Below are 27,701 nucleotides of genomic sequence, written 5' to 3' on the forward strand. Positions count from 1 at the left end.
AGGGCTAGGAGATCATTTGTATATTCCACCACATGAAACTGAGCATTCCCAAGATAAACGAAATGACTAGTCTGGTCGATGCGCGCATTCACCTAGTCAAAAAAAAAAAGAAATCGTTTACACTAATTTTTTTATGCTGCATGCCTCTCACTCTTACACACTCACTAGAAGAAGGCTCTTACCGCAAAAATAGCGCGTTTTCTTTTAAAACAACCACTTAATTCAAATATGCTGCCCCTCAAGAAGTCTAACATATTTGCGTGTTAAACAATCAAACCGAATAGCACACTTGCTTTTCGTCGTTGAAATCGCCAAAAGAAACTTAAGGAACATATAGGTCACAATAGCCAGACCATCAAGTTGGTCAGATTCACACACGAAATCACGCGTGCCTGGTAAAATGTAATCCTGATGATAAGGCAATCGCCCCAGGATTTGAACATCTCCACGAGGTCAAAATCAAAAACTTTGATCCTTTTTTTTTCTTTAAATAGCTAACTCTAACCTTGACACCACATGACTATCATGGCACCGCAGGAACGCTTCAGGAGCAAACTTGCCTTCTGCGATTCGCCGAGTTCCCAACGAAAATGCTGAGTCATTCTGGCAACTGTGTAGGCGAGCTCGACGAGAGCGAGCTTCATTCCCAAACAGTTTCGGGGTCCTATCCCAAAAGGCTGGAAAGCAATCTTCGGGAAGCTATCCTCGTTCTCCTCGCTGAACCTGGAACACAAAATTGATGATCCAATTCGCCTTTCTTTTAAGTTCAGTGCCATCCGATGGCTGAAAAAGCAGTTTCATTTTCGCCGATCCAATGGCGATCATCAAAACTGTATTTCATTGGGCACCCTAACTTTCACACGTAATGCAGATGAAAATTAATTCTGCGATCCACCACGTACTTCTTTTCCCATTTGTTTTAGTTTCAATGCTGCGATCATAAATGCTAACCACTAAACAGGGACGATTCACAAGCTTCATGATTAAACTTCCACTATCAAAAATATTTAGAGATAAGCATGAACCAAAAAATTCATGTGAACACATCCTTACGTAAACGCTTACCTGGCCGCTGTACCAAATTCGTGCCTGGGGTAGTACTAACATCTCGAACCTTCAGGCCTCATAGATCCATCGCTTGATAGTATCTCGAACTTCTTTCTTTATCAATCTCAAGAAGAACGCCATTAGTTTTGCACAGATGCTATACAATGTATAAGGATAGTGACCTTTGTACCTTTTACGGGATTGTCTATGGGTATCGGTACTTGTTGCGGACGGAGACGTCCGCATTTTTTATGGCGTCTACGTCAAGATATCATGACTAAGGAAAGTCAAGTTTACAACAAAAATAATGAGCCATTCCACTCTGTGAAGGTACATGACAAGCGAAGCTGTACATCACATGAAACAGACCCGCCCCGAGGAACCGGGCAAACTAGTCACGCGCGACAGGACCGCCCCCGGGCGACGGGACTGCCACCCCGGGAAGGCGGACGGAAAGGAAACCAGAGACGGAGGAGCTTGGAACAGCGACAAAGAGAAACCGGTGCGAGCGTAGACATGGCCCACGCGGGTCGCACAGCGGCATATCTTTGAGAAACCTTTCTTATCTACCTGAGAGTCTACTCAGCGTGAAGATGGTGCCTTTTGATAATCTACTGAAAATGCATATCCAAGTGATGAGAGGCATAAGCTCTTGCAAAGAATGAAGCGATTTTGCATCAATTTCGCGATCTGAGTTGTTATTGACGCACATAAAATATTCACTGAACCCCAGCCGTAAACAGCTTCGGTGTAAAAAATCTCATATATAATTCAACAAAATAAACAACGTGATCCATCGCTGACTTGAACGTAACTAATCGCTGTACTGGCACTCTTTCACCAGTATAGAGCGAAGTCATCACTGCATCAACCAGATGAGCGCTATTTCTAGCATCAAGTAACAGCACGGAGATAGCATTCTGGTTTGCATGGGAACCATCAAGTTACATTTACCAGAGGGGCCTTCCTGCACCTCTGGTAAACAAACCATCAATTGAACTCTTCTGTTCCCAGTAAAGTGCGTGATGCGAAAATGTAATGGCCTGAGCCATATGTAATCTTCGGCCATAACAGATAAGCGAAACGCGGAAGGGAGTGTCAATCATCATATTGTCACGGGTGGTGACCAAAAAACAATAAATAAACAGGAAGAAATAAACGTTTAATGTGGCGAACTTGTGCCAAAAATAAAAGGGTACAAAAGATAATAACAGAGCGTCGCGGGCGTCGAAGTCGGCGTAAGACCAGAGTCGACCGCTGGGGCGAGACTGAAACTGACTCGACAAGGTCGCGGGCAGCTGCTTATCTACCGTGCGTCACTATCTCGAAAGTTCGGCAAAGAAGGTTCGAGCGTCGCGCGCTCGGGGTAAGGATGAACTGGCACTTTCGAGAATAACAAAGCAGAGGGAAAGTTACATCTGTTGCGAGAATGACCGGGAATCTTCTAGAAGACCGTGACCAAGCGTTGCCTTCTCGGCTCTGCGGGCGGCAATATATTAACCCAGCGTGCGTTAAGCGAGATAGAACTTAGTTAAACTGCTATACCAATGCTATCTGAACGTTCAGGCTGCAGTCGGCACAAAAGAACTGCTACCCGATCATCGTAATGGAATGACGGTTTAATCACAGTGCGCTGCCTTACTCGTGATTCTTCTTTTTGTTGTTGTTTTTTTTATGGGGATCTTCCAAGAAAGCTTCAAATGTGAACGTGATTTCTATTGTCCTTATCTATGTTATACGCTTTCATTTTGTTAATAAAGTTTTTGTGTAATGTTTACGCGGTATTTTGGCTTTCTCTATGTCACCCTGGGAACATTTACGGGCAAATAGTACTTTCTAAGTACCTCAAAATAGGACAAGATGCCACTGAAAATCATACCACTAGAATAGGAGATGTTGTACACAGTACAGGAAACGGCGGAAATCTAGTTTCTCTTTGAATTCAAGATACTTATATATTTTACGCCTTCCCTCAACAACGCTAATGTTAAATCTGAAAGTAAAACATACTTTCTAAAATTGAGATATATTTATCATTATCACCACCAAAAATGTTTATGTCAATGATACCTCTCAGGGTCAAACTTCATGGGATCCGGAAAGAACCTCTCGTCCCTCTGAATCTGAAGTGTCGGTGACATGATGCATGTCCCAGCCTTGTACTTGATGCCCTGGTACTCAAAATCTTCCTTTGCTTGCCTTGTGGTAAACCTGTGATTTAAGTATCAGAGTTTCACGTAGCAGATGTTGACGTGGTAATATCCTGACGTCATATGGCGTCAGGTCACTTAAATCAAGTTATCAGCCAACATTAGGGGAAAAATTATCATTTCCTTATCTTACCTCACGTGACCCTACATCACGATAGCGTCGTGTCCTCGGGTAATATAGCACGTTATTTCACGCCACCTCAATTTTCCTGTTAAATATAACGGGAACTTCTACCAAGTTTCCCCTCTATATTCGGTTGGAAAGTAGTCTCGTGACCCGACATTACTCGACGTGGTCACGGGGTATGACAAAGTGGTACCACTTCGTGGTATTACTGAATGCAGTGGCGTCAGGGGACGTCAGTTTTCCCGCCAAATTTAGCGGGGTGTGGCACAGATAGACAGACGGAGAATTTTATTGGATAAGCGCCTTTTCAAAAGCTTTCCATACTTTTAAAGAACTGCTTATTTATTGTTATTTTCGACATCGTAACTAAATAGTCGCCTCTATACTTACGTGAGAGCAGCAGGCCAGATACGCATTGTCTCGTTGATGACCTGCCCCAGGTATTTCAGTTTTTGGGTAACTGTCTCGTAGTCTAGTGACCCCTGCAAATAAAATTTTGCTTACAACCAACACTTCAGATCCTCTCTTCGTACTCTATCAAAAGGGAATTAACCCTAGCACATTAAATGTAGCACCATCGGGTATTTTTCATTGAGATCTTTACCTAGAATGCATACATCAAATAAGTTACACCTCAGGCTGACCTGAGCTCAAAATTTTAAGGATGAAACCTTTTTTGAAGATGCAGTCCTGGATGTCAGATCTTTCTGCTAAAGCTATGGCCAAACAATATATGACTACGGCTGACGGGTTTCGGCTTTTTCTAATATATATCTTATACCTACAAATGAAATTCAAAACTCACAGAAACAAAGCCGCAAGATTTCTCTCTGGAATGTTTGGTTATTATAAAAATATGAGATAAATAAATTAAAAAAAACACTGAAGACACTTGTGACTGTTTACGTGTATGAATAGGAACGCATTCCTAGAAGCAGCGTGCCATGTTTGCACACGGCTCTCCGGTGGTGACATCACGCTCCCCCAGTGCGCAGGTGAGTCTGCGCAATGGAGGCTTCCATGACGAAGCATTTGCGTTGCTTTTCTTTTCTTTGTGTTTTACTTCAAAGGCGCGTTCGCTTTAACCTTGAGCGCCACCCGCCAGCTTCACGGTTTCCGTGACGAAGCATCTGCGTTGCTGTGTTTCTTTTTTTTTTTTTGTATTGTTTTATTTTGGAGGCGCGTCTGCTTTGACCTTGAGCGGCGCGTGTTTAATGAAGTATTTCTATGGCCATCTTTTGGGCACGACGCCGACTCCGCCTTTTCGCGTAATGGGTCATAAGGCTTTCCCCTTAAAGAAATCTTCACTTTAAAACGGTAAAATAATTCGCAAGGAGTATCGTCTCTCAAAAACTACTACATAGCATATATCAAAACCAAAGAAGACTTTAGGGATATGCTTGTACCATGGCTAACGCCCCAATAGTCAAAAACTGCTTTAAAAAAGAAAAGAAATGACTCAGCCTCGAAAATAATTGTTTCGAATACTTGTTATTGTTGTTTAACACTCAAACTAATAAGCAGCTTCGCGTATCTTAAGTTTTCAGTAACTACTACTAACGACTTCATAAGCGCAGCGCGTTGCCTATTATATTTATGTTTCTTGCTCTGTGATTTCTTGTTTGACCTTTTTATCGGCTCTTTGGCTGCAGAATAATGAAGGGGTGATAGATAATAAAATAAGATGTTAAGATAATAGTATTAAGAGCGCGGTACTCGCCACGGCATGCGTTTCTTAGGCTGATATGGACTATGCCCAAAAATGTAGTTTTAAAATTATTGAATAACTTGGTTCTCTACCGCTTGCTTTATAACCCAATAAAAATATTAGATAATTTACTGGTGAATATTAGGGAATAGTTATTAATAAATAATATTTTACTGACTCAAAAACTCGATTAGTGGAATCTAATTATTAGAGTTTATTTATATCTATATGTCTATAGAATTTATTTTATGACAAGGTTACGAAAGTAATTTTACCAATCCCCTGCAGTACCACTCCTCAGGCTAAAATGCAGGATAATTTAATTTAAAAGAAATAATCATGTTGTGCATATCTTCGTGATTCACCTTCACGTCAATAAATACGAAAATATCCGTATTCTCACCATGTGGCAGTTTAATCGTTTATTCTATTCCACAATAAGCGATCGAGTCCAGTATCGACAGTTACCATAATTCAGGGGTCTCCAAACCCCGCCCTCCCCCGGGCCAGATCCCACCGGCGGAGGCTTTTCGACCGGAACCGTGGCTTCTCGCAGTCCTCAGAAAAGACTCCCGACCCGCTGTTCGTTTCCACCGATGCAACCGGCGCAAAACTAAGCGCGCCTAAAGTGATTGCGCCGCGAAACTCCGCAAACTCATCGCATCCGTTCAGATTCCTAGCAGATTCCCTCTTCCCTCTTCTTCCTTCGCTTTCTTCACCACCGTCACGACAACACAACAGCCGGCTCTGGACCAATGGATAACCCTGCCCTAACAACCTGGATCATCTACAACCGGCGGGACCCTATATAAGGAAGCCATCAACGATTTCTTCTCGGGGCATGACACCGGCAAGATGGAACGCTCACCCCTTCTACTGTTCCAGGTTAGTTATAAGAACACGCGCTTTTGTAACCGTTCCTCCGTAGTTACGGTGTCATGCCCCTTCGACACTCTAGGTTTTTCTAAGCGTGTTCGCTTGTTGTTTGAATCATTCTTCGCCTCTTACTTGTCTCGCTCGCGACTGCTGTTAGCAGGCGACGTTGAATCCAACCCTGGCCCCGGGCCCGGTGCTCCTGACAATGTACAAACGCAAATACTCGATACCGTCAATAGAATAGAGGAAGGGCAAGAGGGAATTCTTTCAGATATAAAAGCCATGAAAGAACAGCAGAAGAACGCGGACGAACAGATAAAACAGCTATCTGCAAAAGTGACCGCGCTGGAGGCCGAACTTACAAAATACAGAACCTTGCACAAAGACACCCCCTCCAGCGAAAATTTGGTCACGTTATCAGAAAAATTGAATGATATGGCCTCTAAATGCGACGACGCCGAAAACCGATCTCGCCGTTCTAACCTGCTGTTTTATGGAATCGTAGACGAACCAAGCGAAACGTGGGCTGCATCAGAAAGGAAGGTTCTAGAATTTTGTAGTCACCATTTTGGCATCAGCATTAACCCCGATAATATTGAAAGAGCCCATCGCATTAAAAGGCATACCACCGAGAAAAAACGCCCCATCATTGTAAAGTTTTCTAGGTTTAAGGACAAAGATAGCATCCTCTCCTCCGGTCCTAAATTGAAAGGCACGCCCTTCTCTGTAGGAGAGGACTTTTCTATCCCTATCCGCAATGCAAGAAGGAAACTAATCAAGTACGCCAAGACGAAAAATGTTCATTTTAAATTAACCTTCGACAAACTAAAGATTGATAACATTACTTATGTCTACAACTCTGATTCGAACTCTGTGAAACCATTATCAAGATAGCAAAGGGTAAACATTCCTACAAAACTGCCTTGCAATAAATCGGCCCCTTCTTGCAATGTCACTAACACCCTTTCACTTTCAATATCATTCACAAATATACGAAGCGTAATTCCAAAATGCGATATATTATCATCGTTCCTTTACGATAATGACTCTGATGTCGTCATCCTCACGGAGGCATGGCTAAAACCAGAAATTCAAAATAAAGAAGTACTGACTAACAGTTATAACTTTAACTTTTACCGTCGCGATAGGATAAACAAAAGAGGAGGTGGTGTGATGATCGCAGTCAAAAAAGAAATTCCATCATACGTCATTCCAATTGATGGTGATATCGAAACAGCTTGGATTGGTTTTTATTCCTCGTTCCAAAAGAATATCCTGGGCGTTTGTTATCGCCCTCCTGACAGTACTTCCGAGTTCATTAATATTTTTCATGACCAACTTTATTCCATACGCAATGATTTCCCAAATGCAAACGTATTTTTATTTGGCGAATTTAACTTCCCACTAATAGATTGGTCCACACTAACTTCACCAGATGGAAAGGAAAGAAACTTTTTAGACGTCTGTCAAAACTTCGACTTAGAACAAATAATTATTAATCCCACATGTGAGGATAATATTTTGGATTTAGTCCTTACATCTACTCCCGAATTCGTTACATCTGTATCTTTTCATAGCGGGTTCAGTGACCACAAACTAATAAACATTGACATCACCATTCATACCGAGAGAAAACAGGTCACGACCAAGTTAATCTGTGACTATAATAAAGCCAACTTTGCTTCAGTAAACGATGCTCTTTCCCTTTTTTATGAATTTTACGTTGATGGCTTTAATACTAGAACAGTCGAGGAAAATTGGAACCTTTTTAAAACTAAACTATCTCAACTCACTGATAATTTTGTTCCACTGGCTCGTATTTTCTCTAACAGTAATCAACCATGGTTTAACAAAACGATAAAGGCATTAGGCAATAAAAAGAAAAGACTCTATCGCCTTGCCAAAAATTGCAATGCTCCCATGGCCTGGGTAAAGTATGCTCAATGTGAAAGCGAATACAATTCTTCCATTGTCCTAGCTAAGCAAAAGTACTTTGGTTGCGACTTGCCCTCTCTTCTTACAAATAATCCCAAAAAATTTTGGAAAGTAATATCACCACAGGAATCACAATCATCAATAACCTTATCAGATGAAGCGGGGAAGCCAGTGCGTGATGCCCTCTGTCCTACAGTCTTTAACGAATTCTTCACATCTATATTCACTAGGGAAGACCAATCCAACATTCCATCTGTAACTGACCTTGATTGTTCATACATGTCCCCCATTGTAATCACAAGTCTCGGCATCAATAAACTCATAAATACCCTTGATATCTCTACGTCATCGGGTACCGACAACATATGTTCAAAGATCTTAAAAAACACCAGTGCCATTTCATCCGACATACTGTGCCTACTGTTTCAACAATCATTGTCATCTTGTTGCGTTCCCACTGACTGGAAACTTGGGAAGATCGTTCCTATTTTTAAATCTGGCTCAAAATCGTCCGTAACTAACTATCGCCCATATCCCTAACCAGTGTAGTGTCAAAATTGTTAGAGCACATAGTATTCTCCCATTCCGTGTCCCATCTTGAAAATAACAACTTTTTTTTATAAATGTCAGTATGGATTTCGCAAAGGATACTCGTGTGAGACGCAGTTACTTGAATTCACCCATGACATTCACACCAATATGGACTCTGGCTCTCAAACCGACGCGATCTTCTTAGATTTCTCAAAGGCATTTGATCGCGTTCCCCACTGTCGCCTAATATCTAAACTCTCCGCTCTTAATTTAGATTCACTAACACTTTCCTGGATCCGTAACTTTTTAACCACTATACAACAATTTACCGTAACAGGCGATTTTCGATCTTGTACTATTGATGTGACCTCTGGAGTCCCACAGGGCACAGTTCTCGGGCCCCTTCTTTTTCTTATCTATATTAACGATCTTGGCCACTGTGTCATCTACCATACAACTTTTTGCTGACGACTGTGTGTTGTACAGAAACATTAACAATTCACATGACCATGATGTCCTTCAGAATGATATTAATATAATTTTTGACTGGTGTACCACATGGCAAATGCAACTTAACATCTCTAAATGTAATATGCTTTCTTTCACTAGAAAGCGTTCAGTCTCGTCCTTCACATATTTATTAAATAATGTTCCCCTCCCCTCTGTCCTTTCTTACAAGTACCTCGGTGTACATCTTACTTCTAATCTCTCCTGGATCACTCATATTAACACAATTTCCGCTGACTCCTCACGCACTCTTGGCTACTTAAAACGAAACTTAAAGGCCGCACCCGCCCATTTACGTCATCTAGCTTATAATACTTACGTTCGCCCTAAACTCGAATACGCCTCGCCTATTTGGAATCCCCATCAGAAGTACCTAATTAATTAACTAGAATCTGTCCAAAACCGTGCCGCTCGGTTTATATCATCATCTTATTCTCGGTTTGTTAGCGTCTCACTCATTAAACAGCACAACTCTATTCACCCCCTCGAAACTCGCCGCCTAATCGCACTACTTTGTCTGCTACATCGTCTACATTTTAATCCCGGTCAACCAGGCTCATCACTTCTAGAACCACCGAATAGAGTATCTCATCGTCAAAATAACAGCAAAAGCTTCAAACGCATATTTGGCTCCACAGCCGCATTTAATAACTCAGCACTTCCTAACGCAATCAAGAACTGGAACGGTCTTCCCGAAGCCATCGTCAACATATCTGATAAAAAAATGTTTCGCAATGCCCTCTCAAATCATTTCTTTCCCCCGTGATCTCCCACTGCATCCTGAAAATTGCTGTTTTGTTGTTCTATTGCCTTTTTTGCTCTGTCATTTTTGCGTCAAAGTGAATTTTTTGTATTGTCATTGTTATTATTTGTAATCATTTAGTTTGAATCAGTACTTTTTGGGTTCTTGTCGCGCATGCTAGCATTATAACTTCATTTTGACATCCGTTTTCTTTTATCTACATACTTTCGCTTTGCATTTGCTTTCTTTCCCTGTAATCCAAGATTTTTTTTTTCCTCGGAGCGCGCGTGTCTGTGTGTGTGGTTTATTTTTTTTTATTTGTTATTTTTTTTATTGACTTTGTTTCTATTCTTTTGTTCTGATTGATACTTACCCTGAATGTACCCCCCCTCATGTAATGCCCTTAATTGGGCCTTTGAGGTACCATGAATAAATAAATAAATAAATAGATGGTACTGTGTCACATTCACCTCGAGGTTCGATCGGCAAGGCTCATGTGGGGAAAAGCAGAACTATATACTCTTGTTCACGGCCGGACTGGATTCGAGCGCTTCTCTTAGAGCGCAGCTCTTAGGGGCCCGTTTCCGGCTTGAGCGGCGTCAGCGTCGCCGTCGGTATAACCGCGAGGTCACGTGACCCCCCCCCCCCGTGACCTGGGGGGGTCACGTCCCCTCAGGCCATGTGACCCCCCTTAGGCCACGTGACCCCCTTAGGCCACGTGACCCCCCTGAGGTCACGTGACCCCCCTGAGGTCACGTGACCCCCCTGAGGCCACGGGACCCCCCTGAGGCCACGGGGCCCCCCTGAGGCCACGGGGCCCCCCTGAGGTCACGAGAACCCATGAAGTCACGTGACCCCCTCCCCCGAGGTCACGTGACCCCCCTGACGTCACACGACCCTCCCTGAGGTCACGTGACCTCAAGGAGTCACCTATCCCTCAGTACGCTTCCATCCTCCTCCTCAAGAGCTGCGCTCTAACCGGCGTTACAGGGAATTGTAAACGGCTTTCATATTTTCATGCCGCCTTTTCTATTTCAAGACAAAGCATACGCATCTTTCTCCGTGGGGGTTTTGGCACCCTACTATATTCGCGGTTTCACACTGCTAACTCTGCCTCTCGAAGGGGTCTGTTTCTCGTGACCAGTGTGGGCGGTAACGCGTGAAAAGTAACAGCGTTACCGGTAACATGTTACTTTTTTCGGTAACGTAGTAACGTACTCGTTACATTTTAAAAACAGTAACGGAGAACGCACTTAACGTTACTTAATTCAAGTAACGGGTAACTTAGTTACGTTGCTCGTTACACCTGCTTCCCAAGACCTGAAAAAAAAGAACACTTCAATTCTTTTGTTATTCTCTATGTCGTTTCACCTTATGTTCAAACGCAGACGACGCTGCGAGCAGATGGGACCAATCAGACAGCATCAAAAGGGCACCATCATGGTGTTACCCGTGTTTCGTCTGCGCGTTCTATCATCGCGGAACCTATAAAAAACGAACAAAAAACAGTGACTCGCGCATTTGACGCTGCCTAATTGGCTCGTAGCGTACGTCGGCTGCGTCGAAACTTAAGCTGAAGCGAAGTATACGCTCCAAGTCAATAATTAGTGCACTCATTCCACATACCTTCAAAATATTGCCCGTCTATTCCCCACGCGAAGAGGCCCAGTTTAGAAAAACTCCGACGCTCACACCCTTTGTTCCAAGATCGAAAATCCCCGTCACCAAAAAAAGAACACGCTGCTACCGTCAATTTATAAATAAAAAGTAACGCAAAAGTAACCCTGATGATTTTAATCCGAGACTAAAGCAGAATGACGAAATTATTATCTTTGTTTACAGTGGAAGACAAAGTAACAAGGACAGACTGCGTCTCCTCAAAACATCGTGGTGAACTTCCGCAAGCTCGCCTGCGCACTGACCGTAATTTCACAAAAGTAAAGTGCGTTACTTTTTATCGGTAACGGTAACGCGCACCATTTCAAGTAACGTAGGTCGCTAACGCGTTCCTTTTTTTTATTTTGCGAGTGACGAGTACCGTAGTTCGTTACTTTTTTCGGTAACGCCTACAACACTGCTCGTGGCTCAATGGTGTAGTAGTCACCAATTTGCGCGGTGCGCACAGAAGATAAGAAAGATAGGCGCGTGCGGCACAACTACTAGCCAAGGAGCTCGAGAGACGGAACAATCCTACGGACGCGAGGTCGAAGCCATTGGACGCGCTAATGAAACGCTCCTGCAATGGAATCAACTGCTAAAGGCTCGTTCCCTGTACCCTTAGTGTGCATGGTTTGTCTCCATTCACATATGGGACAAAGGAAATCATCACATGCCTCATACAGAACCATGAATTCCATGAAAAATCACATAAATTCAAACTGTGTCTCGAGGCGAATAACATAGTACGTATTGATACGTGCGTCGGCGAGCGCGCGCGTGCGTGGTGGTGGGGTTACCGCGCTTGACTTTCGTGCCGAGGCCCAGGTTTCGTTTCCTGGAAGTCAACGTTTTTATTTATTCTTTTAACTTAATGTTTTGGTAGATTCCAGAACCATGTCGATTGTTCGAAGGTCCTAATGTTCTACGCCTCGAACCTTCTACGCCGATTGTTTCAGAAGCCAGCGCGTGTACTTATAAGGGGCTTCGCGTGGCGAGCCGCAGTCAGTCTCGCCCCAGCGTTCAATCCTGCTGTTTCGCTAACATCGATGCCTGCGACGCTAGCCTTTCTATATTTTGCTTTGGGCACAAGTTCACCCCATTAAAGGTTTAGTTTCTTGAATTAATCCCCGTCTCATCATTTGTCACTCGTGACAAATTAGGAGCATTTCTTTCCGAAATGAGCCAAATTTAGCAACCGACACTAAGCAAATTTAGGCTGAAATTCGCAGTATATCTGTGGGTTCATTGTTTCCCTATGATAATAATTTGACATCTTTCATGTTATGCAAGAAAAATAAATGTGAAGGCGGCCGTGGTTCAAGGCTCAAAGCTAGTCCGATAAGAAGATTTTCCTTTTTATCTCGGTTTCGCTCATTAATTTGGCTCCTTTCGAAAAAAAAGAACTCCTCATATATTGCACGTTGTTACCACCAGCATCACAATTCTTAGCCACCAGTTTTATATTGGTGCTCCTATGTTGAAATTCCTTTGATTTCTCGTGTATATACATGTTCAGCGTCCTTTGTAAGAATTGTGGCGTAGTCTCATCACCAGTTCTACCATTCTCATTCGTCTTCTGTCCTGTGTGAATAAACTAAACTTCTTCTTAACTTGTATCCATACCTAAAGAGATATTTCTGGTTCACAATTGATATATGTCATAATTCAGAAAGTATTGAACTTCAAAGTAAAATCCGTTTATTAAACAACTTCAGAATATTTAAACCCTACCTTGACTTTTTGTACTTAAACCCCTCTCTAGGTTTATTTATCTGATTCCTTATCATTTTAGTTATTTACATAATTTCCGGCCATCGAGGCTGCGACAGATCCAAAATCCGGTACCCTTAGCCAAATCGTTCGGAGATCTTACCTTAGATAATAGTAAAAGCGAACTTTAAAAAGCTAACGATCATCCTGCATAATAATTTAAGCGTAGTTTAGACGTCTGCTTTATCCCAAAATACAGCCCATTACATAAAATCCGAAGCCAAACTGATAATCCTTGGACTCTGGCCCCATATTCAAAATGGCCAGCACGTAAAACGAAATTGGCTTCACAATTTTCAAAGTTGTTCAAAGAAAACAACCTCTCAAGAGTATCTGAAATGCCTGAACATTGATCAAATACTAAAGATTCTATTCAAATAGAAGCAGAACTTACAGAGTCGTCCAAAGCCCTTTTCACTTCATGTCTGACCTTCTCTTGCACATCCGGGTATTTTCCGAGAGCAAACATAAGATAACACAAAGTTGTTGCAGTGGTTTCAAATCTGCGGGTAACAAGCCCAAACTCATTGTAAATATTTCTATTGTTTCTTTGCAACAATTCAGTCTTTTTTAACAGACTTTAGATCACATGCTCAGTATTTAAGAAAGATGGTACTTTAATAGAATCCCTACTCTAACTTTTTTTAGACTATATACTACTTAAGCGTTTTGATTTCGTCCTGTAAGAAAGATATTCTTTCGGCGTCACACATAATAAATTGGCAAAGATAAACACTAAGTGCGTTCTACACAAAAAGACAAATGACCAATTAATTTGAATACGCAGTTTATGCGGTCGTGCTACGCACGTTTTGGCTAGAGACCGTATATTTTTAGAGAAGGGAATAGAAAAAACATTTATATATTTTTATATTCTATAGCAATGGGGTCTTGGCCAAAACTAATGTAGCACAGCCGCCTAAAGCTTCCTTGTAGTGTCGGTCTTTCCTATTGTTAGAGACTGCGCAGTTGAACATAGAAACTATAAATATATTTGAAGCAACAGTTTTGTTTTAAAATCATACACCCAGCATAAATCTGTTTGTAACACACGAAGCATACAAACATTGCGTCTAATAGAACGAATCATTGAATAACACTTGTCCATCTTATTAGACTACAAACTTATTAGACCATGTCTAATGACCTTAATATTGGTAATGCATTCATAAGTTTCTTTAAAGTAGCGAAACACTAAGGTTGGTAAGATTAGAAGCTGACAATATCAGGTATGCGCGCACGTAAAATGGAATGACAGTCCACAAAAATAGATACTACGGAACGCCACTGTTTGAAATGCAACCAAATAAAAACACGGCAAACGCTGATACCTTTGGTCTAACATTTGTGTTCTCATGACTGAAGAAAGACGCGTTCCTTAAATCGATAAAACATTAAATGAAGTAAAAAGAAATCAATGTATTCAAACTCACGCTGCAATGAACAAGAGAGTGGTGTTTATGACTACTTCTTCCGATGATAGCCTCCTGGTCTTGGAAAGACCTGCCAAATTATGGGAATTTCAGTAAACTATGATTGGGCTCTTCTATTGAGCTGTATCTCTGGAGTGCTAGAATTGTCGACAAGGAGGCGCTACAAAAGATTCTGATTGCTTTCAAACATTAAAAAAAAAACATGACCGCAAATTTTGAATGCAGACATAAAAGTTAAAAGGGGGTGCAACGATTTTAAGGTTAAAATATTTTGCATCTTGTCATTTTTACATTGTTTATCGTGTCCCGGAGGATAGAAAAAACATCTCCTTCATTAGAAATGTCGCGATTCTGCTGCATAATCGCAAAGCAAAAGTAGAGCATTTTTCTCCAACTGCAGCCGCGAGTGGCAGCCGAAGGAACTACGGCGAGATGACCGGAAATCGTTGCACCCCCTCCCCCTTTCTTTAAATATATAAAAAAATTGGCGTAACGCTTTAGTATGTGATATTCAAGAAGCCGTCTACACTTTTCAAAATTCACGTCTCAACGACAACTCAAGCATCGAACAAATGTGGTACTAGAATCGGTGTTCCCACGTGAAGGTGATGTTCGACTGCAGAAGCATACGACTTAAATATGCTAATCGCTTAATAAAGCCAATAATTTATCGTCCCGTGTACCTTTCCCGTTGGTGTTCGTGGTTTTGTTCGATGACGTCTGAGTTGTTGCCTGTTCCTCGTACTCCGCATCGATGAGATTCTGGAGAATATCGTTCTTTCGGAGCTACAAAAAAATAGTTACAAAATTAATAAGAACGTACACCACACTCTCAATTATACTGGATGTGAAGCATTCTTTGTCGGGCTTCTGAATAATCCTGAATAAACTTGTAACAAACAACCGAAAATATGTATATATTTTTTGAGGTCTACGAAGAACGGCCTCTTTAGATTCATTGTTGTTTTTACACATCTGTTTGTAACGTTATCTTTACGAAATCGCATTACCAATTCAAGCGTCTAACTCGCATCATTGGGTAAGGATATCACTCGCCTTTCGGTGTGGTCTACTCATGGGATGAAGAAAACAGCGAACCTAAAGTCAGCGCGGAATCAAAATCAAAACTTTTGCCCTTACATCTTCATTGCAAAATTTGATTAAGGGCCGGATTACATACGACAAGTGTTATCCTCACTGTAACTAAAAGGCGCTAAACGCAAGTCAAGGCATTCTAAAGCATTCATGCTCATTGCGGGCAAGTCATAATCATAAACACCATGTAGAAGGTGTACGTAGAACCAAAAATAGTTGTTTTAATCATATTAATTATTCTTAATTACCTTTATGCATACTTAATCTACATTAACAACATTTACCAAGCGTTTGGATACATGGTTTTGTGCAAAAAAGACGGACACAAGAGAGAAAAACAAACCATGTATCCAAACGTTCACCAACTCGCCCAACAACAAACTAATTTATCAAGCGGCATAGAGAAAATCGAACCGAAGCCATGCGATCCGCAGGTCATCGCTTTTGTTCTGAACCATGAGACAGAGGCGAAAAGAAGCTGACCTAACCATGACTCGCGTGAGCCTGTGGTAGGAGGTGCACAGTCAGTGTGCATAGCTGGCCCACTCCTGAATGAATTAAAGCGTGTATCAATTATTTTGATAAATCCGTAAAGTACATAATCGTGTCGGCCGTGAAACGAATCCCAAACAACCAAACATCGCCCGTAACCAAGTACAACAAATCCTAACGCACGGATCATGCACACACGACACAGTGTGTGCTCCTTGAGTTTATCAAAACTGTCGAGATAATTCTAAATAGTTTTCTTCCTAGATCACGCAAAATTTGTTATTCAAGAACTTAAGATAATCGGAGCACGTCGGAGCGAATTAAAACGGAACCTCCTGAAAGTATGCGATGCTTCCACGAGATTGTTTTAGAAGGGCCACTGGCTAAAATAACAATCCTCTTAAGCTCAGTATTCAACTGAAATTGCCAAGAAGAATGCGAACCTACCCCTGGGTTTTTCTTGCGCAGCTCGATGACCTTCGCCACTTTTTCAGAGGTTCTAATAAATGAGGACGTCCCAAATACCCCATTCAGCCAATAGATCGGGGCAGCCAGCACGCCAAACGACGTTGTGCAATCTGCAAAAAGGAATCGGTTCCAGAAACCACTATTGCCGGTCGTTTATGAATAGCAATAGCATTCACCATGAGACTCATGACGCAGCACCCTGTGAATACGACGACGAAAAGTTTGAGAAAACTTTTTATTTTATAATAATTTCCGACGCAGTCATTGGCATTCAGAGCGACTGCAGCGCGCAACTTCGATAATTGAGTGATTGCTTCGTGCATCCCTTATCATTTCATCTTCTGTCTATATGTAATCATTTAATGTTCAAACAGTTTCCCCACAGCACTACAGCTTCACGTGGGTATCTTATCCCGTCTTTGTGTAATCGTTTAATGTTCAAGCAGTTTTAGCACCAGTATTGATCATGTATTCAAAACAATAATTGCTTCGTAGCTTGGGCGCAAGTGAGAATGTGTGCGTACTGCCGCTCTGTGTATGCGAGGCGCGGGTCTATCTGCTTGCTAGGACGGCGTCGAGGACGACGTCTTAGAGGACGTCAAAAATGACCTCTAAGCCGACCTCGAAGGCAGTCTCAAGGACGACTTCTAGTACCTCGTTATTGACATCCTCCTAGGCGTCAGTCATGAGGTCGTTCTAGACGTCGTACCCTAGGACGTTGTCCTAGAGGACGACGTCTATGACGACGTCCTAAAAGTTGGAATAAGGAACGAGATCAAGGACGACCTCCACACCGACATCGAGAGGACGTCATGTTCTTCGAAGAGGGAGTGAATCGGAAGGAGTGCGTACTGCCGGTCTGCATACGCGAGCCGCCTGTGAATGCGCGGGCATTCGAGGTCGGATTCCATATCGCGAAAACCGGATGAAGTAGCTAAAGAATGCTGTCGCATTCATAAAAGACAAAGGTCAAACGTGGAACTGAGTTGAGTATGTCCGATTCGGGTGCAGAATGCACCTCTCCTGAATTGCATGCATTTTCTAGCCGCAAGATTTCAAATGCGTCACTGTTATAGCAATTATAATCCCTGAAGATCGAAAACAAGAAGGGGCAAAGAACAAACACAAATCTCCAAATACAATAATATGACTGGTGTGCGACGGAAAAACTCCGCCTGGTCCTGGTATCGAACCAGGGACCTCTATTTCCAAAGGCGCGCTTTAGCAACTAAGCTAACTACGAGTTAAACGTCAGTAGAGCGAACGAGTTTTAACAGCTGCAACCAGTCTAACACCAACAAAATTGAACGGTCTACATTTTAAGCTTATGCTGATGCAAAGGTGCAGGTGAGCTGGACAATGATAACGATAATAATCTCTGGAGAAGGGAAACAAAGAAGACCAAGGACAAAAACAAATCTCCAAACACAGGGAGGTGGGTGGTGTTCTACCAACTGAGCTACCCAGGATCTAGACGTCGGTAGAGCAAACTGGTGGCAGCTCTTAAGACCCGTTTGCTGTACTGAAGGCTAACTCCTAGTTAGCTCAGTTGGTAGAGCGCTCCACTGGGAATGAAGAGGTCCCTGGTTTTGTACCAGGACCAGGCGGATTGTTTCAGTCGCGGACCAGTCACCTGACTTTGTTTAGAGATTTGTGTTTATCATTTTTACCCCTTGTTCACTTCTCCAAGAATTATTATTGTTAGCCTTGCCCAGCTGGCTTGCACCATCGCATTAATTTCATTATCAATACGTGATAATTTCGTAAAACGTTATGTTATGTACGTGTATTTATGACATTTTGCATTAATAAAAATGTATGTGTTTAATTCAGTTTTATTCTCTCCTTCGTCTTTTGGTAGTTTCCGATGTCATTGCCAGGGTGTCGTAATTCACCCTATTGACATTCTTAGCGATGTCAGGAAAAAAGTGAAGATGTAGTTTATTTGACAAATTATTTCTAGGTCTTTTTTTACAATGCTGTTTCACACGTTTAACTTTAATAGTTTTTCTAAATAGGCCCCTCGCCTAGGACCAAAACGACACAAACTTTTTATGGTGCGATACGTAGTTTTCTCAATATAGAATTTGTCCACCGTCCGTGGAACACCCTGTATATACAGCAAAGTCGAAAACAGAATAGGTAGACAATAATTTTCCTATCACACTCTCCTATATTGCCAAGAAAATGAAAGGGTACATTTTTTTTCATTCCAACTGCTTTTATTTAAATTTAGAATCGTGTGCAATTGTATTTCACAACGACCTTTTAAACTAAATACGCCACCCTTAAAGGGATGCTGAACCGAAATTTGGATTTCGCAAAATAAGGCCGCATTAGGGTTGAACACGCTACAAACTCTAAAACCTCACTCGTACATTAAAATCTTAAACGGATGGCCGTATTTTTTTTTTTTTTTTTTTTTTTGGAAAAGAAGGGCGGCGATCAAGCGAAGACTCTGGCGTCGCGATCCTCCTGGAGAATTCGAGAATGAGGGGAAGCGGCCTCTCTTCTCTACTGCTCGCATCGGTTCACCAGCTCGACGGGGCGAAGCGAGGAGGAGAGGGAATGAAAATCGTCCCGTCGAGCTGGTGAACCGATGCGACGAAGAGAGGGAATGAAAATCATGACGTCACATGTCTCGTCGGCACATTCGGCCATGTTCAGTTGTGCATTTTTTTTTCTGAAAATATAACTACCATTTAGAGATATCGCTCTATGAGCGGTGTTTCTGGGTTCTGCAGCGTCCTGACTATCGCTCCAGCCCAATTTTCTGAGCTGGAAATTTCGGTTCAGCATCGATTTAAAAATAATGATAATATTAATAATATTAATGTTTTATTTTTCTTTAGTGCCCACAAGGAGCTGTAATGCCTTTTGTGTGGTGCACTGTCAGTTCGTGATCACAGCAACCCTATTTAAAATAGAAACATGCACAAAATCACACATACATTTGTAAGGACACAAATACATGTTTGAAGAGCAACTACAACCTTACGCTAACCCTTGGTTGGATAAGATATACTTCTACGAGGTCGACTTGAAACTAACAAAATCCAGAAATATGTATGTTTCACAGTCGCATTTAATATTAAAGGCAGACTGCATACGTGAATAGTGAAGATGATTCACAAATTCTAGTAGAGTAAAATATTATAAAATGGTGACTAGCTCTGAAAGGCACGTGAAAGTATGTATTCATAAGTGAACTTTCAGTTTTAACAGTACCATGCACTACCTAATGAAGAAAATAAATGTCTCCAACAGCATCCACGTTGATAGCCTTTCATGGCTAAATGAAAACAGCAACAAATCGTAACTAAAAAACAGTTTCCAACCAATGTGTTGGTCAAAAATAATTGGCTTAAATTTCTTCTGCACACGCTCAATCATTTAAACTTGTGTTAAAGATAGTCAACTTTAACTAATTTAACCAAATTCAAGTCCTGAGCGCACAAAGCTGCAAACCAGACGCACTACAAATAATGGTGAAGTGAGAGAACTTGATAACCAAGTGATCATTCCTAAGTCTCTCATTCGTGAAACAATTATCTTAAAGCGTGCGCAGCAAACGATAGAGTACAGTCAATATAGACGTTAAGGCCCCTCACCAGAGATATATGATCTATCAGATTCCCTTCAGGCACATAAGGGTAGCAGAAAACGTCCTGCTTTCTCGATGAGGTAATCAATTTAGTTTTTTCAGGATTTAAAAACAAAGCGTTTTTTCTGCATCACTCGGAAATCCCACAAATATCAGATTGACATAAGGTACAATCAGTATAGTATTTAACTTTTAGAAAACGTTTTATGTCGTAGCAAGAACAAGATATGAAACTATGAGGAGCGCAAGTTCGTCTGCTCCTTTTGCAAGGGTAATGAAATGTAAAAAAATTTTAAGAACTCCGAACTCTGATTGAAGGATAGTCGTTAGACCTCGAAGCAACCTGCCTTGAGGTCGACCCACTATCCTTCAATCAACGCCAATCATAGCACGGTGTTGTAACATCACCCCAACCGCTGTACAAGAAGTAAACAAACTTGCATACAACAAACGTACACCACCACACTCTTTACAAACAGGCCTGAGTTTACCCAACACCTGGTGTGGTCACTGCACGCGCTCATCAAACAAGTCAGGTAGAAGTGACGCTTCTGCGCATGCGTAGTGCCGACAACAGCGCCACCGCACTGGAGTGGCATCAGAGGGTTCGCGTGACCTTCCAGTTGGACAACTTGAAGTCACGTGGCGCGCGGAGATCATTGCAGACTGCCTGACATGGCACGTAGTGTACGCTGGTGTACATGGTGAAGAGAAACGGGACTTAACACTAGATAGATTTAAAGAACCATTTTGGCACCCAAGGTCGGTACGGACACGACCGATCCGATCATCAAACTACGTGTGCAAAAACGCATCCTCGGTTCGATCACAAAAATGCAATTTCGCCACCGAAACAGGACGACGCGGCTGGAAATATGACCGAAATAAACCGTCGTAGCATACTTGAAGAGCGGCGGGTAAAGGTTTGGCCGCGAAAGATCGTAGCAATATGAAATGAACGGAGAACAAGAAGGTCCTAGGCAGAGGTTGGCGAAATATTTTTAAACATGGCCTAAACAACCTGAAATAGGGAGTGCATCGTGGCCGAGTGGTCATGACCTTCGTACTGGAGGCAACCCACGCGTAGATTCAGGTTCAAGCTCTTCGAGGGGAATGTCATTTTATTGCTCCTTATATTATGTATTTCTGACGCACAAGCGCATGCTTAAACACTTTTTCATCGTGGGAAGCTTTTATATTTATGCATCATATCTTCTTAGTGCTTGCAGAAGCGATTCAGTGAGAGCAGTTTCCGACGCAGTCGTCCTTGCTATTCTGTACCTAGCTCCCTCACAACTAAACTTCTTACAACGTGAAAAGAAAGTGCTAACACATGTTCTAAAGAAGATGATCTGCGTTTACATGCTGGCCCTTTGCTCCATGTCCTGACCATACCGTGTTGAGCGTAATGACTATAGGTTTCAGGCGCTGCGACCAATCGAATCTGGCCACACCGTAGATCAGAGCTGATATGTCTCACTGTGGCGCTACAGTAGGCACTAAGAACGTACAAAGAATTAAAAAAAACTGAGATGATGAATTCGTGTTTAAGCTATGCGTATGTGCGTTAGAATGAAAAAACACAAAGACAATAAATTAGAAAAGCATGGACCTCGGAGGACTCGAACCTAAAACTACGCATACGTTGCCTCCAGAAGGCGACGGCACTGATCACCGGGCCACTATGCAGAAGATGTTTCCGGTTGTTTAAGTTATATATAAACATGTTTCGGCAGATGTAAGCCTCGGACCTTTTCGCTGACCTTCGCATATTACTAGAGAGCTTTCTTAGATCGTTTTCGCCGTCCCGCAACGCTCTGCGCAACCCGCTATGATACACGGAACTCTTCAGTCCAAGTCATTGGCACGCAGGCGCAGTAAAGGCTTCTTAGTTGCGGAGGGCTTAGCGGAGGGGGAAACACAGTCTACGAAAACTCCCTTCTATCTTTCTGGTCCAAAACCTTACGCGTCACTCTTCAAGTACGAAACGGCGGTTCACTACGGTCATATTTCCAGCCTCTTCGTCCGGTTTAGCGAGCGAACGTGCTTTTAATGCGCTAGTGTTAAGAATACTCGTGTCGCAGAAAAGCCGGCGTCGGTGACGCAGAAAAACCTGCGCCATATATTTGGGTCCGGAATTGTTTGGAACAACCAATGGACATGTATTTAACACAAAGGCTGGGTTAGCATTCCAATTAAACTCGGATCCAATGACACACTTCGTGCCCATGAGAATGCTGACTACCAATGTTGCTTGCTGGGGTTTAGAAAACAGTCTATTCCAGATTGACAACCGAAAAAACAAAAATGCCTGGTTTAGACATTTCAACAAATTAATGAAGGCGCAATAGCCCAAATTAATGAAGGCGCGATAGCCCTACGATACGGGGAAAACCGGAGAGGAGGGAAACGTTAGCCCACCTCTTACACCCTGTTATCTACGCGGCGCAACGCTATTGATCGTACGTGCTATGACGTCAAGCCTACAGCTGCGCTCTCGTGCCGACTCTCTCCCAAGGTCTTAGTACGGTGCGACCATTATCAACATGAGCAAGCGAGGTCCGTGCAGAGCTCCCTATAATGCTATCACTTAAAAACTCAAGCTTACGGGCCAGCACGTGGAAAGGTCCGGTCATGCTGTCCCTTAAGGCTCGCTGTGCCGTGACGAGAAATGGATTCTTCGGGTCGTTCTGAAAACTGGTGTCGATTCCGAACGCCGCCCGGCCGATGTAGTCCATGGTGAGCGCCTGCGTCGCCTCGAACATGCAGACCTCTTTGCCCTGGTCGGCTTTCGTGCCGAGAACTTCCATAAACACGTCGCCAACTTGAGTGATGTGATCCATCATCTAGGCAGACAGATACAGATTACACGAGACTGGTCGCATGAACGAAAAGTAAGACCGCAAACGGGCCGGTGTAAACTAAACATAATTGCGAAATATCCCGATGTCAGGGTTAAATAATTATGGTATAATGTGCTAACAATAACTTGTTCGCGGGCTCAAAACTCGTATGAGTGTTCTTGCTATATTCGTTCTAAATCCTCCCAGTGAAGCTTATAGTTTTTACTCCACAATGCTCTAAATTGTGTGTAACGCTAAAGCATACCAGAAGAACGTTTCGTCTTTTTTTTTTAATAGAGACTTCTGGTGATAGTACATATTCTACGTTTAAATACACAAAACACTTTTTCTTACTCATAATGCTATAATATTCATGAATTTATCTTGCAATTTAATAACCGCAGAGCTTTTGAACAAGCACAACAAATCTCTCACTCTGTCACTCCAGATAGAAATCAAAAACTAGACAAGATAATTCTAAACCTGGCCATCTATTCATGACTTCCACTTATTCTCTTTAAATCTATATATATCGATATATGTCTCGTTCTCTTTCTTTTTTTTTTTCTTTCGCTCTTTCTCTCGTCTTTCTTCTCTTTTCTTTTTCTCTCTTAGCCAACAATTGTCCAAATAAGTGGGCTGATGCCAAACCTTCACGCGCGTCACTTCGCCGACAAAGACCCTTCACAATTCTCCCCTTTCTTCCTCTCCTCTCCCTTTCGCTGAGGCGATAGGCTTCGTCGAGGAACGTCAATACTTGTTCAAGCTGCCAGTTGGAACTATGTCCTTGTCCTTCTTGTCGTTCTTCTTGTTTTTCTTTCGGCCCGTTTAAAGGTTTCAAATTTGTTTTAAGTGACAACAATAGTTTCCATTGTTTGCTGTAGTTTACCTAAATGCCCATATGACCAATTCACGTTTCTCGTACCAGCTTCAGCTTGAGCTTGGTGAACCCAGAACTGATGCTCGGCCGGAGGCTTTTCCAGTGGGATCTCTTTGAAAGACCCACGGCTGTTCTAAGAATTGGGTGCATCTCATCTGTCCTCATTGTTATCTGCAAAATAAACATAAATAAATCCACCAAGTGCTGCCACGTCTTTGTATCTGAAAACACTTGGCTTATATGGGCCTTCTAAGGTGACAGTGCACGATCTGCATCTACCCATCAACCCATCCTTTTCCCTACTAATGCCGGCTATGCAAACAAAATACAAAATTGGGAGGACATTTTTAAACAGAGTTTGTAAAGCACTAGGCGTCGCGTACTTGTTGTTACCGTCACAAAACGTTTAGCATTTGTATAAATACTCAGCTCGGTCGCTATTACTAAATAAACAAAGTAACAACTTTGAAATTTCCAATGCCTTACTAATGCGACTGAACTCGGCAGTGTCACAGCGTTGGTAAATAAGTAGGACATGGCGTAAAAAAAATTTCACTTAAGTATCACCGTTAGAGTGGCGTGCTAAAATGATTCCTCTTCCCGCAAATTGCCTTCTTTACGATTTTTTCAAGGATTTATTTTACAAACATAAGTAAACTAGTCTCAGAATAAAAAATGCGTTTTTTTTTCAAATGTTTTTGTGGACAGATGTTGCCGAAAGGTGTCTAGTAAACCTTTTTTTCAAGCAGATGACATCGAGATGTCATAACAATCAATAAAAACAGGCACTGGTCACTAAATTTCCAGCCTATAGTATTTCACAGATCTTATTTAAAAATTGCTATCAGCTCTATACTATATTCATAACAATGATTCTAACTCAACCATTCTAGGTGAAACATATCTACGGCGAGTACTGGCGCAATCTATCTGACCCTATAAGCTGCAATCTTTAGTTCTTGTTTTTTCTGAAAGAAACCCACACGTGTTTTACTATAAAACAGGAACTATATTTAAGGATACCTTAACCCTCTGGAGTGTTTCCATCGTCCTAATACAATGAATGTTGGGGAAGTCCAATACGTATAACTTGCTGCTGCGCGAAGGTAGGTGGTAGCAGGTCGTATACTATTTTGTTCACTTTCATTCTACCTCGGTATTTCTTCCACTAAGCGACCAGCAGGAAAAACTGAGGAGGGTCCAGGGTCCCAATAGAAATTCACTCTGTAGATTTTCAAAATAAAGTTCCGAATTTAAAAACGGATTTAGGATTATCAGCAAAAGTAACACTCACGCCACGGTCAGTGAAGTTCGAAAAGTTTTTGATAAAAACTTGCTTCAGAAACTCAAGATCCCTCACAACAAGCATTGGAACATCTCCATTGTAGAAGCTGAAAAAAAAATGGATGACCGCTGTACGCTTGAGCAAAGCATGACAATGTTTATATTTTTAGACACTGTTGCTTTTGCGGTAGCCGAATTATTTATAGATACTTTACTCTTAATGATTGTTCGTCTTGTATTTACTTCATTTAAAAACCGCAGTGAAATTAATTTTCGCACACAGTATCCGATTAAAACTTGTTCGAGTAGAAGTACACTCCTAAAAAATGGCAATGATATATGAAGACTACACCATACTGACGAAAACTGGCCAAATGTCTCCAGTTTCATAAAACTTAACTTAGAGAACCTGTTGACTACGTATATTTTTCTTAAGCGGAAGTGTCATGAAATTATTCTTGTATAAACCATACACTCCAGAGAGTTTCTAGTCTTCAGTAACGCTTTCTGCACTAAAAGCAAGATAAAAATAGAAAGACAATTGGGAAGTTGTAACAAACATACCTGTTCGAAAGTTAGGCCATTAAAAATATAAGAAACAGACAATTTGTTTTGATAGTATATTTTGTAACTGCTTCTAAATATATTACATTGAAGCTCTTACCCAAATATATCACCATATTCCTTGCTCCACTTATCCAGGGCTCGGAAGGGCCCCTGTCAGTAAAGACAATAATTATGGGTCAAAATATTGGTCTTCTTAGGGTTGATAAAACTAATGATTAGGCACAGCCGGACACCTTCAAGCAAATATCACCTAAGTAAACTTCTTCGAAGTTAATATAATAGTATATCAAACGACACACGTCTAACAATATTTGGAGGAGATCATTCGAGATAGAACCTTTGTAGAAAATGTGATAGAAGTTTTGTAGAAAATGTGAGTTGTCTTATTTTTATATCGTCATTGTGTAGATGAAATCACGCTATTTTGATATAAAATCCAAGCCACCAATATAAAGCTAGGCCATAAGGTGTAATGGTGTTCGATCACAATGTTTTGAATAGAAGACTTCTCAGTCACTTAAAATACCCATAAATTTGGGATCAGGAAATAGTAACCTTACATTAAAGCGATTCGAAAGTTTCTGTGACTAAACATAATTCTATGTGTATCTGACAGTTAACGAGCCATCTACCCCATGATAGCCTGCTCTCTAATATCTCGGGTGATATTATCACACTCGTGTAATATTCAGAGAAAATCAGAAACAAAAACAAACGACTCGAGAACCAAGCTTTTGAACAGGACGCTGGTTCTTTACCTCCATACCGGGTGTTTCTGGGAATTATTTCAAAAATTTATACGAATAAGGAGGTTGAAAAAAAAAGTTGGGTTTGTTTCAAAACGATTGTTTTTGTTCTCAACCATCCTATTCTTAGGGATTTGTAGAAGCATTTGCAAACACAACCGTACATTGTTGCGATTGTTGTTCGGATGATATTTAGTACCCCGTAAGAGCTGACTAAACGTTCCCTACAGTAACCTACATCTGAAATAACGGTCATGTGTTACTGCACGTGGCAGCTGGATAAAATATGCACGGACATACAAATTAACAATTTAAATGTCATGCTGTCATTGTACATTTCTTTACATCGGTTTATATTTTATGCATGCTGCCTAATGATAATTACATTCTAAAGATGTTGCAGAACTTCATAAAAATAATCTAAAGAATTAAGATTAATTTCGTTGTGTTTCTTAAACTTATCGATAGCCTATTGATAAGAACTTACTGTATTGCACTCTTTGCGAAAATAAACTTTAGCAGGTATATCCTAAAAAATAAATAGTCCAACCCCCCCCCCCCCCCACCAATCAAGAGCAAATACAAGATCTTATCTTGAAACGTCATACCGACATTATACCTCTTTCCACAGAATTTATTTGTCGCAATAACTTACAGCTTCGAGATTTCTAGTAAGCAGTGTTATTTACATTTTGATGGTATTCCCAAAGGTTTCCCCAAATCAGGCTTGGTTTGGGTCCAGGAATTCCAAGGTCTTTGAAATATGAAAACGCCTTTTGTCTCCATCTGCAAAACAAATACATAGTGTTCAATTCATAACACGAATAACGTTGTTGTTTAACTTTTTTTTATTTGTTTTTTGTTGGTTAAACACTCGTAAATCTGAAATTGTTCACCCATAGATATTTGGCAATTTTCGTTTATGCAAAAACTTAAAGGGATACTTCAACGAAATTTGAGATATTCCCGTCGTGTTCAAAAATAGGTTGAATATGATCCACAATATCCGTAAATGACAATCACACGTTTGTATTTTGAGCCTGGTGGCTGTATTTTTCGTTATAAACGGCCCACTCTGGCAAGCGCTCGGAGAAGGCCCGGCGGAGACCACGTGACATCCAGCGCAATCGTGACGTAGGTCGTCTCAGGACGAGCAAAGCTACGGCGAGGCTGACGT

At 41.6% G+C, this 27,701-nt stretch overlaps 1 protein-coding gene across 1 annotated transcript; it reads right to left on the reverse strand.

Annotated features, from left to right (window-relative positions):
• Positions 1 to 500: 500 nt before the first annotated feature.
• LOC8024935 (cytochrome P450 3A17-like) lies at positions 501 to 27,424 on the reverse strand. Its single transcript, XM_042286034.1, has 13 exons — positions 27,421 to 27,424; positions 27,214 to 27,290; positions 25,876 to 25,928; positions 25,222 to 25,318; positions 23,973 to 24,098; positions 22,813 to 23,050; positions 16,580 to 16,710; positions 15,229 to 15,331; positions 14,546 to 14,615; positions 13,507 to 13,615; positions 3,775 to 3,866; positions 3,118 to 3,258; positions 501 to 723 (listed from the first exon to the last, which is right to left on the reverse strand). The coding sequence occupies exons 1-13, from the start codon at positions 27,422 to 27,424 to the stop codon at positions 501 to 503; spliced, it is 1,464 nt and encodes a 487-aa protein (XP_042141968.1).
• Positions 27,425 to 27,701: the final 277 nt, after the last annotated feature.

This window comes from Ixodes scapularis, unplaced genomic scaffold, assembly GCF_016920785.2.
Source record: "Ixodes scapularis isolate PalLabHiFi unplaced genomic scaffold, ASM1692078v2 PGA_scaffold6__148_contigs__length_123643588, whole genome shotgun sequence".
NCBI lineage: Eukaryota > Metazoa > Arthropoda > Arachnida > Ixodida > Ixodidae > Ixodes > Ixodes scapularis.